The sequence below is a fragment of the Crinia signifera genome, chromosome 9 (genome assembly GCF_055691185.1).
Source record: "Crinia signifera chromosome 9, ASM5569118v1, whole genome shotgun sequence".
In the NCBI taxonomy this organism is placed as follows: Eukaryota; Metazoa; Chordata; class Amphibia; order Anura; family Myobatrachidae; genus Crinia; species Crinia signifera.
The window spans coordinates 70,523,278-70,536,482 of record NC_139225.1 but is presented as its reverse complement, the minus strand read 5'-3'; the positions used below and the strand labels follow the sequence as shown (position 1 = coordinate 70,536,482).

Below are 13,205 nucleotides of genomic sequence, written 5' to 3'. Positions count from 1 at the left end.
AAATAAACCCCTAGGTGTACAGTATAACAATATTTGGTACTTGTTTAGTTTCACGGCGGCACTTCCCAGCACATCGAATCATATGCAAATCGTATGCAAATATCAGATGTGATTTGCATACGATTTGCGTACGGTTCGATCTGCGATGCGATTTAGCACATCCACACTATCCACATCAGCCTGAAGCGTGGCTATCGGACTCGGTACGCGTCCTCACGACCTGTTCATACCCCACTATCCACATCGGTGTGGAGTTGATTTTATAAAGTGTGGCGAGTGCAGCGAGCCACCTAGCCCGAAGCGTGGTGAGTGCACGCGTAAAACGACCCCAAAGCGTGGTGAGCAGATACGGAAAATGAGCCCGAAGCAACGTGAGCGCAGCGAACCTCGCGAGAGAACACTGATTACTTGATGTGTATTCCACGTCACCTCGCCACGCTTCGGGCTCGTTTTTCACTTCCCCTCGCGGGGTGCGCTACGCTCGCCACGCTTCGGGCTTGGTGGCTCGCTGCGCTCGCCACACTTTATAAAATCATCTCCACGCCGATGTGGGTAGGGGGGATATGAACAGGTCGGGAGGACGCGTACTGGGTCTCCTAGCGGGGCTCGCTGCGCTTGCCATGCTTCGGGCTGACAAGGATAGTGGGGGTGTGCTAAATCGCATCGCAGATCGAATTCAAATATCATATGCGATTTGCATAGGCTTTGTATGCGATCTGCTGGGAAGTGCCGCCGTGAAACTAAACAAGTACCCAATATTCAATATGTTGTCCCCATGAGCCACAGAAAAGGAAAAGATCTGTCCATATAGGAAGAGGAAGGGGTGCTTTATAGTGCATGCACACGGGACCACGTATCAGATCGGATAGGACATTTGGGCTGATTTCACTCACTTTCTCTGTCTGATCCGCCTGAATTGGGTGAAACCGGGCCCAAATCGCATAGTGTATGGAGCCTTTGGGCATCACATGTATCCAGGGTACACTTACCAAGTAAAAACACTGTGGGTAACTTACTACATGATATACATTTGTATGTTATGCCTGGTTTATGGCACTGTCCAGTGGGTTCGGAGTAGGGATGACAATCCCGGGGCATTTTTTCAATCCCGGGATCCGGGATTGAAAAATGCTCGATCCCGGGATTGGCATCCCTACAAAAAAAAAAACATTTTTAGCATAGGACCCACCCCGGCAGACCCGCACATCTACTTACATTAGGGTGCGGGCGGGCGGCCGGGAGTGGGTTTGGAGGTGCACGATGCCTCCCGGCAAGTGCACCTCCATAGAAGATAGCAGGCAGGTGGGCGGCGGAGAAGAGGCGGGCAGGCGGAGGCGGGCAGGTGGGCGGAGTCAGGCCGGCGTGCTGGTGGGCGGCTGAGAAGAGGCGGGCAGGCAGTCACTGGTGACGTGTGGCCTGCGCAGCGTGACCTCTACTGTCACGCTACGCAGGCCGCACGCCGGGTCAGGTTACGGGAACAGCCGGGCAGCGTCTGAGCGAGTGCTCAGACGCTGCCCGGCATTAGACTGCGCATGCGCAGTCTAATCCCGAAATCCCGGGATTGGATTATCCAATCCCGGGATTGAAATCCCGGACTTTTTTAGGCCAAATCCCGGGATCCCGCCAATCCCGATCCCGGGATTGGCCACACTAGTTCGGAGCTATAATGACATGATTGTGGAGCCACATTTCCTGCTTGGTTACAACCCCTAACTCCCTTGTTCAATGCGCCCTATCTGCGTAGGAAGCAACAAAGGAGGGAATTACGCAGTGATAGTAATGCCCAGCAGTAGTTTTACTTCTCTCAGAACCTTGTTTGTCCCAATTTAAAGGACACCGGAGGCATGGCCGAAACTAGACTTTTCGTCACCCGGGGCAAAGTAGTCATTTGGCTCCACTCCGTCTCCCCTTCTCCTTCATGCATTAATGGGTATCACATCAAGCACATTTGTCTTGCTTCAACAGCATAACGCATGAGCAATGCCTTATTACAGAAGAAATAATAATTATAGTAAACTGGTGTCTTAAATGGTCTGATTCTTTTTCTGATTTTCCAGGAACACTTACATCCAGCTGGCCTTTTTTTAAAAATGAAAATTCTTTTGCATTGCTCTTTGCCTGATGATGTCATTAGCATGGGTAAGAGACCTAAACATTGTAACGAAGATAAAATTAATAATGATTTTTTTTTAATAATGATTTTTGCTGACCACTTTTGTGTGGAATTACAGCCACTGTAGAAATGCTGCGGCATGAGATGGCTTTGGATGTGTACCTGAACACAGTGAAACTTCTGATAGAACATACGAGGTAAGGGTCTTGTCATTTTATAAAGAGCCTGCCATAGGCATAGAAAAAGTAGACAAATGTCTAAGGGCATTCACTGCAAGCCTAGGGCCAGATCTGTATATCAGGTACAATGTATATATATATATATATATATATATATATATATATATATATATATATATATACAGTGTACTGTATATAAGGTAGCAGTGGTTAAGCAAGGGGATTGCCATTATACTATGCATACAGTAGCACTATCCCTGCTTACCTGTGCATGCCATTATGGGAGTGGCCACAGGCCCCTGAGTCCAGGGTTGCCTCAACACTGCACACCTTTCTGTCAGTCCGGCATCAGCAGAGCAGCTGTAAAAATCGCTGGGAAAATGGCTGCAGTGGCCATTTTCCAGTAATTATTTGCAAATACCCAATAAAGGTGTCCTCGGGAACATGGCATAGGCACCATGTTTCCATAGATCTGTGCATGCACGGTAGACTCTGGCAGAATTACAGAGTCTACTGCCCTTCTGTAGAGGAGGGGGCCCAATTGGAGCCTACTATCTTAAAGTGCTTCTGCTGTCCACCCTCCCTGCTGTTGCTGTAGGGGGTAGTGAGAGAGGAATGACCTATGTTTACAGGGGCACTACTACTTATGTGTAAAAGGAGCATGACCTATGTTTTTTATGGGGGGGCAAAAGAACTATGGGTTGGTGTAATGTGAGTGAAGAATGATATGGGTTTGCATAATGTGAATAAGGAGCAATACAGGTAATGAAATCTAAATAAGGAGCACCATGGCCGGACTGGGACCAGAAATTGCCCCTGGCATTTTGAGCACAGATGCCCACCTGCAGTAGGCGGGACCCTTGCACTGTGAAAAGGGGGAGTGGCCTCATGGAAAGGAGGCGTAGCATCAGAAAAAGGAGGCATTACACATTATGGAACACATGTAATGCCCATAACACATTATGGAACACACCGTAATGCCTATTAAAGAATATTACACAATCTGGACCCCACAGGCTGCTTCCCCTGTATAATTGCAGGACACAACAGGTTGCTCCCCCTGTATAATAATAATAACCGGATCCCACAGGTTGCTCCCCCCTTTATATTTAATGGGACCCCACAGGCTGCTCCGCCTGTATAATCACAGGACACCACAGGCTCCAGGCTCCCCCTGTACAGTTTGTCTTACCTGTTCTCGACGCCAGACACAGAGTAGGGCTGCAGCACTAGCGGGAAGTGCTGGACCGCACAGGCTGGAAGTAAGGTGGAACGCACACTTACATCAGGCCCAGGACCCCACTCTCTCTGTAGCGGCCTCCTGCACTAGAAATGTCCTCAGTGCAGGAGGCTGGTGGCTGCTGCACAGAACAGGACAGATTCGGCCCACCTGGCCATCCGCCCTTCTTTGCCAGAAGTGCCAGATGGCCAATCCGGCCCTGAGGAGCACTATTCTAATGTGAATATGGAAAATTACGAGGTGGCCTTATGTGAACACAGATCAAAATGGTGTGGTGTAATGTGAATAAGGAGCAATACCAGGTGATGTTATATGAATAAGAAGCACTATGAAGTGGTGTAATGTGTATATGAAGAATTGTGAGGTGGCATAATATGAGTACGAAGCAATACAGGGCAGCGTAATGTGGATTACAGACACTACTATGTGACATAATGTACAGCCTGCCAGTTTGCATTTTCTGGCGGACACGTGAGCATCTCACTCGCTTGCGCGTCCCACTGTACCTGTACCTCAGCTGGGCAGGAGGGAGCCGTCATCAGTGCTTCAGAGCGGGGAGCAGGCTTTAGGGAGATGGGCAGTGAGCTGGAGGGCATCTGGGAGTGATAAAGAGACTGGGGTGCGCATGTGCCCTTCCTGGTGCACGGCGCTGGACAGCAATGGTGATAGTCGTGCTGGGAGCCACTCTAACAAGAGCAGCTCCGTCTGTATGAGGTAAAGGGGAAATGCTGAGTAGCATAACGTAAATAAGGGACACTACTACTGTATGTAGCATAATATGTATAAGGTAAAGGGTACTGGCATAATATGTATAAGGTAAAGGGTACTACTGTGTGACGTAACATGAATAAGGAGCAATTTCGTGTGTAATGTGAATAAGGTTGTACTACTGTGTGGCAGATTAGGGGTACTCTTTTGTGGCTGTGCCCCTTCCCAGCAAGAACATGTCCATTTTTTAAGGGGCATGTCTTCGGTGCGCACTGTGCATATGTAAGTTATGGGGTTGGTGGCACCAATGCTGTTGCTCGCACATTCCACCAGAATGAGGAATGTTATGGGTGAGTGGTGATGGGTGTTGCTTGCTGTTGTGATCTGTGCTGCTGGATAATGGGTGCTGTGCTGGGAGAGAGGTGCTGGGTTAAATGCTTAACTACAGTAGCAGTGGTTCTAGGGTGCACAAACAAATTTCTTGCCTAGGTTAGGGTCGGCTCTGTATTCAGCTGGCGGATTCCAGTTGTAGTTAAAAAAAAAAAAAACATATCCTTTTTTGTTCTAAAAGGGTTTTTTAAATATCCTTAGAGGTAGGCATACATAAAAGTCTTTACTTTGTTTGTGTGTAAAATATATATTTCTTATATAAATACTCCATTGCAGTCCTTACAAATGAGCTCCATTCTAGTTATATTTGGAAAAACAGAGATGATTGGAGGTTCTGGGGTATTTGTATGTGCATTTTGTACATGTTTATGTGCACTTTTTACATGTCTAGGTACACCAATGGCTCAGGTATACTGCAAACAACAGTTTTCGCAATAGTTTTACATGTGTAAAGACACTTTTGAAAAGGTTTCATATTGAATATTTGGGACTAAAATAAAAGCAAAACTTTTTTAAATAAATATTTCTGGTCTATTCTTTAATCAGAGAATGTTGTTTAATGGTGGCCCTGTTTTATGACCTCCCCTTTGGTAAAGCCCTTTAAAAGGGACTTTTCTTGTGTAATCTATAGGAATAAAACAGGCCTTACCTGGGTTAAGTGTAAATGGGGCTGACCCATAATATAATAACAAAATAATAAATAAACAATTGCCTACCTAAGCTCCAAAGCCATCAATCGTCCATGGACAGGTTTATCCAACAAAAAGAAGTAGTAGGGGGCAATAAGAGCATTTTGATAAGTGGAAAAGAAGTCAGAGGGTGTTTGGCTATCTAATAAGAATCTACTGCAGTTTGAAGAGGGAGGGATTGTATGTACATTCCCCAGCATTGGAACAAAGCAGGGGTCAAAGATTATTTGTGCAATGTTGTCTCCAGGCAGTCCATAGTAAATAAAAAAATAATCTAGATAATCTTATCTTGTTTAGGGGTATTAGGCTAACCAAAGCATGCCCAAGGGACAGTGCATTGAAAAATGAACCCAAATCTATCGTGGCATAGTGGTGTATTTCACTCCAAAACACATGGATGGGACAGCAGCTACAGAAACAGTGTAGCTTCAGTGTCTGAACACTTAGGGCATCCCGATGTCTTGGATATACCCATCAAATAGCGTAGATTTGGTGATAAATACACTCTATGTAGAATTTTATAAGCCATTTCCTGGTATAAACTAGTGTGACTAAGCTTCAGCTTGAGTAAGGAAGTATCTAAAATGAAAAATGTTAGAAAGGATAATAAATTGCATTATAGGTCTTTTGTTATATGCCTTCTTAGGGGCAGTACGGATGGTGTAATGGTTAACGTTACTGCCTCACAGCACTGAGGTCATGGGTTCAATTCCCACCATGGCCCTAACTGTGCAGAGTTTGTATATTCTTCCCGTACCTGCGTGGGTTTCCTTCAGGTACTCCGGTTTCCTCCCACAATCCAAAAATATATTGGTAGGCTAATTGGCTCCCCAACAAATTAACCCTAGAATGTCTGTGTGTGCATGTACATGGGGAAGGGAATATAGATTGTAAACTCCACTGGGGCAGGGACTGTTGTGACTGTTCAAATATTCTCTGTAAAGCGCTGCGGAATATGTATGTGCTATATAAGAAACTATATAAGAAAAAAGAAATAATCAATAAATTATTTCTGCAAAGATAATAATTTGTGAAGAAAAATGCCTGAATAAGTGGATGTTGAAATGCTAAGTTTCTGATGTAAATTGCTTGCTTTCAATTCAAGTAGAATTTCAAGTTCAAACTTGTAACCCCAAAAAACTACAAGTGAATCTATTTACCTGCTTTTGCATTGATGACAATGACAGTTTACAAAATTTTGACTTTATATCTCTGTATTTGATGTAACAGGGATTGCGTGGCATTTGAATTCCTCAGAATGATTTGTAATGACTTTGAGGCCTCTCCTGACATTGGGAAAGCACTCCTGTTACAAATTGAACTTTTGCTGAAGCGAGAGAAGGATTTGCTGGCACGACAGAAAGTAGAGGATTTAATCACAGGTATGGTTTAGAAATTGTAGGTGTCATGTATGGAAAATTGGAAATGCATTGTTTAGTAAATTTGCATTACATCAAACTTCACTTCTCACCTGGATAAATAGAACAACTGGACTGTACAGTATGTAATCAACTAAATTATTGCTGGCCTTAAAAAAATCTAGGAGGAACACATAATTGAATCAGTGAGAAGACAATATTTACTAGCAGGTGAATAAAATATTTTTTTTTTGCTAAATACGATATTTTTAATACAAATATTTCTGCAATTTGAAAGATAAATGGTAATAAAATGACCTTGGATTACTAAACTACGGTAGAACTAGTCAGTACAGTATATTCAGTGATTTACCTGTTAATGATGGCTGCAATGGCTCCAGCATAGCTTCTGGGTCCCAGCTGTCATGTAGCTACCAGCTCAGTCCTCCGATCTGCTAGCATTCTGATAAGTATTCACTAAACCTAATCCTTACCCCTAACACTCCCTTTTGTGTCAGATGCACAACTTACTTCCTTCTCATGAGGATTAGCTCTAGGAACAATCCTCATTGCAGCATTGTTACATCATTACATAGTAGTTAAGGCTGAATAAAGACTTGTGTCCATCGAGTTCAATCTTGGTTAGCATGTATGATCTATTAATTTCATCCCTTATTAAATGTAGTGTATTCTGATATCTTTAAGACAGATGATGATTGTTATTTGTACCCCTGGATATTTTTAACCAATAGATGTTTGTCCAACCTTATTTTAAACGAATTTATTGTGTGCTCTGACACCACCTCTCCAGGAAGAGAGTTCCACAATTTAACTGCCCTGACCATAAAAAAAAATTCCCTTCTAAGGGAACAACATTTTCTTTCCTCTAATCTAAACTCAGGCCCAAGTGTCCTAGAGTCCTTCCTTACAGAAAAGGGCACCTGATAGTTCCTTATATTGGCCCCTGAGATATTTGTACATGTTAAACAGGTCTCCCCTTAAACATCTCTTTTCTAGTGTAAACAATCCCAATTTGTTCAATCTGTCTTTGTACTGTAGCTTAAATTCTCCAACCCCTTTATTATCTTTGTTGGTCTTCTCTGGACCTTTTCCAGTTCTATGATGTCCTTTTTATAGTGCAGGGCCCAGAATTGTACTCTGTACTCTATATGTGGTCTAACAAATGTAATTATGCCACTGTACAAAGCATTGGAGTCCCTATTCTCCAAACCCCTTCTTATACATGCTAGTATCCTGTTGGCCTTATTTGTTGCTACATAACATTTAGCACTACACCCCAGTTTGTTATCAATTTGGACTCCTAGATCCTTTTCAAGTTCTGAATTACAATGTTCTTGTTTCTCCGGAAGTGCTCCACTTACAGTAAGGGGTACATTTAGTGAGTCACATGGATGTGCTAAGGTCCATGCCCCCTAAACAAATTAAAAAACACAACTCCTATCAGTCAATGGCTAAAAACCATAAGCTCTTATGAGCAGGGACCTCTTACCTCATGTGCTTATCCTTTCTTACGTCAGCAGTCACTGCACCAAAGCATTCTGTTTGCTGCCACCTTGATACTTATGTTGCAGCAATCGGCTGATATTCCTATAATCATTTACCCAGTATTTGTCCTGTATTGTCTTCAACTGTAAATTACTGTTTTCCAGTTTGATTATGTGTACTCTGTAACAAGGTGCTGCGGAACCCCACACTATAAAAAGGACATCATAGAATTAGAAAAAGTCCAAAGGCGAGCAACAAAGCTTATTAGGGGAATGGAGAATTTAAGCTACGGGGAGAGATTAAGCAATTTGGGACTATTTACATTAGAAAAGAGACGTTTAAGGGGGGACATGCTCAACATGTACAAGTATATCAAGGGCCAATATAAGGAACTGTCACACACCCTATTTTCTACTAGAAAGGAATCTAGGACGCGAGGGCATGAGTATAGATTAGAAGAAAAAAGATTTCATTCAGCTAGTAGAAAGAATTTCTTTACGGTCAGAACAGTCAAACTCTGGAACTCTCTTCCCAGAGAGGTGGTAACGGCTGGCTCATTAAATGCGTTCAAGGCAAAGTTGGACAAACATTTACTGGAGAAAAACATCCATGGGTACAAATAAGAAATATAATCTGTCTGTAAAATACCAGAACCTACCAAATCAGCAATGGGATATCTATACCAGGTTGAACTAGATGGACGCAAGTCTTTTTTCAGCCTTACCTACTATGTAACTATGTAACCCTTGTGGCGCCATATAAATAAAGGATAATAATAATGTCTGCTATTGATGGCAAAATCATGTCCATGTCCAAGGAGTCCATGTGGGCATGGTAATACATGAATCTGTACTGTGGTGGGATAATTTTTTGGTGCTCTAAGGTGTTTACAGTAGCTCTTCTCAGACATTCTACACAAATAACCAGCACTAATATTAAGGTGTTACTTTTAGGACATTACACTGGGAAACAGTTGTCACCGCAGACCTTGAACCATTTGCACCTAATCTTATGGGATTGTGCAGCCAAAAGCTTTGAGGTCAGTATAGATTTTTTGAATAGTATATTGTTAAGGGTTCTTTTTTATTTATATTTTACCTTAGTTGTATATTTTAATAAAAGTACCTGCCTAGATCTCTGTTCTTTATTTGTAAGGGCATAATTAGTAAGGGCCTTATTCTGGTTCACTCGCAGAGGCAAATTCCTTCTCAAATGGACATAACCATGTGCACCACAGGTGGGGCAGATGTAACATGTGCATAGAGATTTAGATTTGGGTGAGTTATTTTGTTTCTGTGCAGGAAAAATACTGACTGCTTTATTTTTACACTGCAATATAGATCTCACTTTGAAGTAAAACTCCACCCAAATCTAATTCTCTCTGCACAAATTACATTTGCCCCACCTGCAGTGCACATGGTTTTGTTTATTTGAGACGGAATTTGCCTCTGAGAGTGAACCAGAAAAAGGCCCTAATATTAGTAAATATCAAATTTGAATGCTATTGCTGCCAAGTTATGTGATGTTACCCGTATCAACCATCAATTTCTAACATTCACTTGCTAGAATGTTATAGATAAATGCAGAGGCGTAGGGAGGGCGGAGCACATGCTCCGGGTACCGAGACATCAAAGGGCGCCGGTGTGATGGGGCAGAGAGTAAAAAAAAATGTTTTAAAAATCTAAATATATTCATATGGGAAATAATAAAGATAAAAAATATATTTACAAACAAAATGACAATAAATGACAATGATTCATTTAAAAAATATGTATATATATTTATGTTATGTAGACTAGTCCCGACAGAAGAAATTGTCTAGTTCACATTGTCTAAAGACTGAAAACTGTAGAATCCATTTAGACAATCTGACACTGAATATGCCAAATCTATGTAACATTACTGAGTTTAAACAATTTGCAACAAAAAGGCTAAATGACTCATTTAGAGACAGGCGAGGCAAGCGAAAGGAGTTGACAGGCGGAATGCTTTAGACCAGTGTTAGCCAACTCCAGTCCTCGAGTCCATTTTCCAGACAACCTAGCTGCTGTAAAGGTGCACTCATTACTTATGCTGGCCACACATCAGACCAACTTCTGACGAACTTTTTTTAAACCCTTCAAACCTCCAACCATCCAACTTGACAGTCCAACTAAAACAGTTCCCCACACATCTAACCAACTTTTCTTTCAACCAGTAAACTTTTTTTTTTTTTTTTTAGTTCAGCCAACTTCTGTCCAACTTCTGATGTCACAGAAGTAGGCGGGCAGTGCCTGCCTGTTTTGAGGTTTTTTTTAATCACAAATGTCTGTTTAGTTCAGTGAACTGGAGCCTTTCTTCCAAGCAAATGTCTTTTTGGCTGTTAACTTTAGTTCCAAACATGGTTGGGCTGCCTTGGCAAGATTTTTCTTGTAGATCCACAAATAAGAGCGTGCCATGGTACCTGTAATGATTACTTTTTTTTGTGAGAGGTGCAGGGGCAACATAGGGACGGAGAGGTGCAGGAAAGGAGGGAGTGAGGTAACAGAGGGGTGGAAGAAGAGATGCAGAAGTGATCAGAGAGGTTCAAGGGGTGAACGAAGAGGTAAAGGGTGTGTGTGTGTGTGTGTGTGGTGAGCCCTATTCGGCACATTGCAATGGCAGTGCCCGTTCCAAATAAACTGAATTCTGCATTATCATTTTAAAAAGCAATTTATGCTGAATCTGGGAAGACTGCTCTTTTTTATGCAGCCTTCAACACCACTATAAGAGAACATTGTATTTGTTTGTTGGTACATTGAAAAATCTACACTTACTATGTATCGTTGTGTAAACATTGTTGCAATTATGTGAATGGAAGGTAATTGGAATCTCACTGCAGTTAAAAGCCATTCATTATTTAGATTTGTGTTGTTGTTTTTTTTTGGGTGAACCACGTCTGCTTGCTATGCTCGGCACACTAGTCTATTCTACCTCCACGCCCTAGTGGTTGGTAGGGCATGAAATACAGCCTGTCAGCACATGTTGGCTCACAAAAAAAACATGAAAAAACCATGTCAACTTTTGTCTGTCGACCTTCACAATGTCGAAATAATGCATTTGCCAACCTTATGACCTTGTTGACCTTAGGCATGTCGACCTACAATAAGGCTTGTCGACCTGCAGTGGTTGACCCAATGAATGTCGACCTTAATTAGGTCAACCAAAGACCATGTCCCATCTATCTATATTTGTCTCTCTCTCTACATTATCTATACATCTAATCTATCTACAGTATCTATGTATCTAATCAATGTCTCTCTCTCTCTCTCTCTCTCTCTCTCTCTCTCTCTCTCTCTCTCCAGCATATATACATCTTATCTCTCTACAGTATCTATGTATCTTATCGGTACTTATATGTTAGTTGGGCTCCCACTATAGTTAGTACGCTCATACCCCCACTATCCACGTCAGCGTGGAGATGATCTTATATAGTGTGGCGAGCGCAGCGAGCCACCGAGCCCGAAGTGTGGCAAGCGAACGCAGAAAACTAAGCAAATAGCTTTGTGGGCGCCCAAGTAAAATATAAGTACCATCTTATCTCTCTCTTTCTGTCTGTATCTCGCTGTCTCTCTCTCCAGTATCTTTACATGTAAGCTATCTAAAGTATGTATGTATCTTATCTCTCTCTCTGTCTCTCTCCGTCTCTATCTTTGACTCTCTCGCTCCAGTATCTATACATCTAAGCTTTCTACAGTATATATGTATCGAATCAATCTAATTACTCTATCTATCCATTGTCTTATCTGTTAAGATTGATATCACAAACTCATCGATGAGCCCACGTTGTGCCCATTAGAGATGAAGACCCCACTGGCTAGTTATATGCTGAAATACTGCTTCATGTGACCTATTTTTATGCTTCACACCATGCATGCACAAATAAGTCTTCAGAACACAAGAGGACACTCTAAATACTTGTTGTATGCAGATGTGACACAGCTTACCAAATATTAATTTGGTGCAGTGTTGTGGATGTGCCTGGCTGCACAGCATTCAGTGTGATTTTGGCACACATCATTTAATACTGGGACTGTGACTTGTGCAACATTATTGGGATATTCCTCCAATCTTTAGGGAGAAGAAAGTCATTGGCCTATGTATCTTACATTTGTAGTGAGCAGCATATTACATTTTTCATGCGCCTGGCTAACCCTGGAAGTATGGCACTCGAAATTCTTGCCATGGGGGCATTAAGGGGGTCTATCTAATGTTTTCCTTCTATAAAGGAGCCTGGTTGCTTGGTTGCTTCCCAGAGGTTTGTATGGTTTTCAACTTTATATGAGCTACCTGTATCCCTTTTCTTTACATATTAGTTTTAGGGACACAATGGGGGTCATCTAGTATTCACCATACTCTGAAAAATGACTGTTTTTGGAGATTGTTTGAGGGGAACAACCTGTTGATAAGCAGCAGTTGGTTATACATATACTGGGATGAATGTCACTCTTTCTTTTAAATGGGAGAACACCTTCCTGGAGGTGCACACTGCTGGTTCAGGGTATAACTTATGGGTTTACTGTAGCCACTTGTAAGCAGTTTGTTTTACAATGTGTCACTTCTGATACATGGATCCCCGGCCCTCACGCACAACAGCACAGACGCTATGGCACCGTCATCTGCCCATAAAGCACACAGAGGTACAGTACTTAACAGGCTCCAGGGTCCTAACACATATCTAGTTAACGTTTAACCAAGTGACAGCATTCCTTCCACTGAGAAACCACAGCATTTGGAAACAGAAGACAGCAGGGTTTACCGGAGTCTTGTCTCTGCTGTATCTGTCATCCTCCTATTGTCAAGGCTTCCTTCCATGTTTCACATCTTTAAGTGTGTACACAAAGGTTCAAAGTAATACTTATTTACTTCATTATTGGGCATTTCATTGCGGTAAGCATCTATGCATAGCGTATATAGAGAATGTACACAAATACAGACCAAGCAGGCGGTGTATATGTCCTCGGTGTTGAGGGAGAAAGCAAAGGAAATTGATCTGTTGGGAAG

General features: G+C 42.3%; 1 protein-coding gene across 3 annotated transcripts in view; it reads left to right on the top strand.

Annotated features, from left to right (window-relative positions):
- Nucleotides 1–13,205, top strand: part of TEX11 (testis expressed 11) — a 188,311-nt gene that overhangs the window by 66,453 nt on the left and 108,653 nt on the right. For all 3 annotated transcript variants that reach the window (XM_083159168.1, XM_083159166.1, XM_083159167.1), the window contains exons 12-15: nucleotides 2,058–2,139; nucleotides 2,232–2,310; nucleotides 6,550–6,701; nucleotides 9,137–9,222. In XM_083159168.1, coding sequence (XP_083015294.1) covers nucleotides 2,058–2,139; nucleotides 2,232–2,310; nucleotides 6,550–6,701; nucleotides 9,137–9,222 — 399 coding nt within the window. The remainder of the gene's footprint in view (nucleotides 1–2,057; nucleotides 2,140–2,231; nucleotides 2,311–6,549; nucleotides 6,702–9,136; nucleotides 9,223–13,205) is intronic.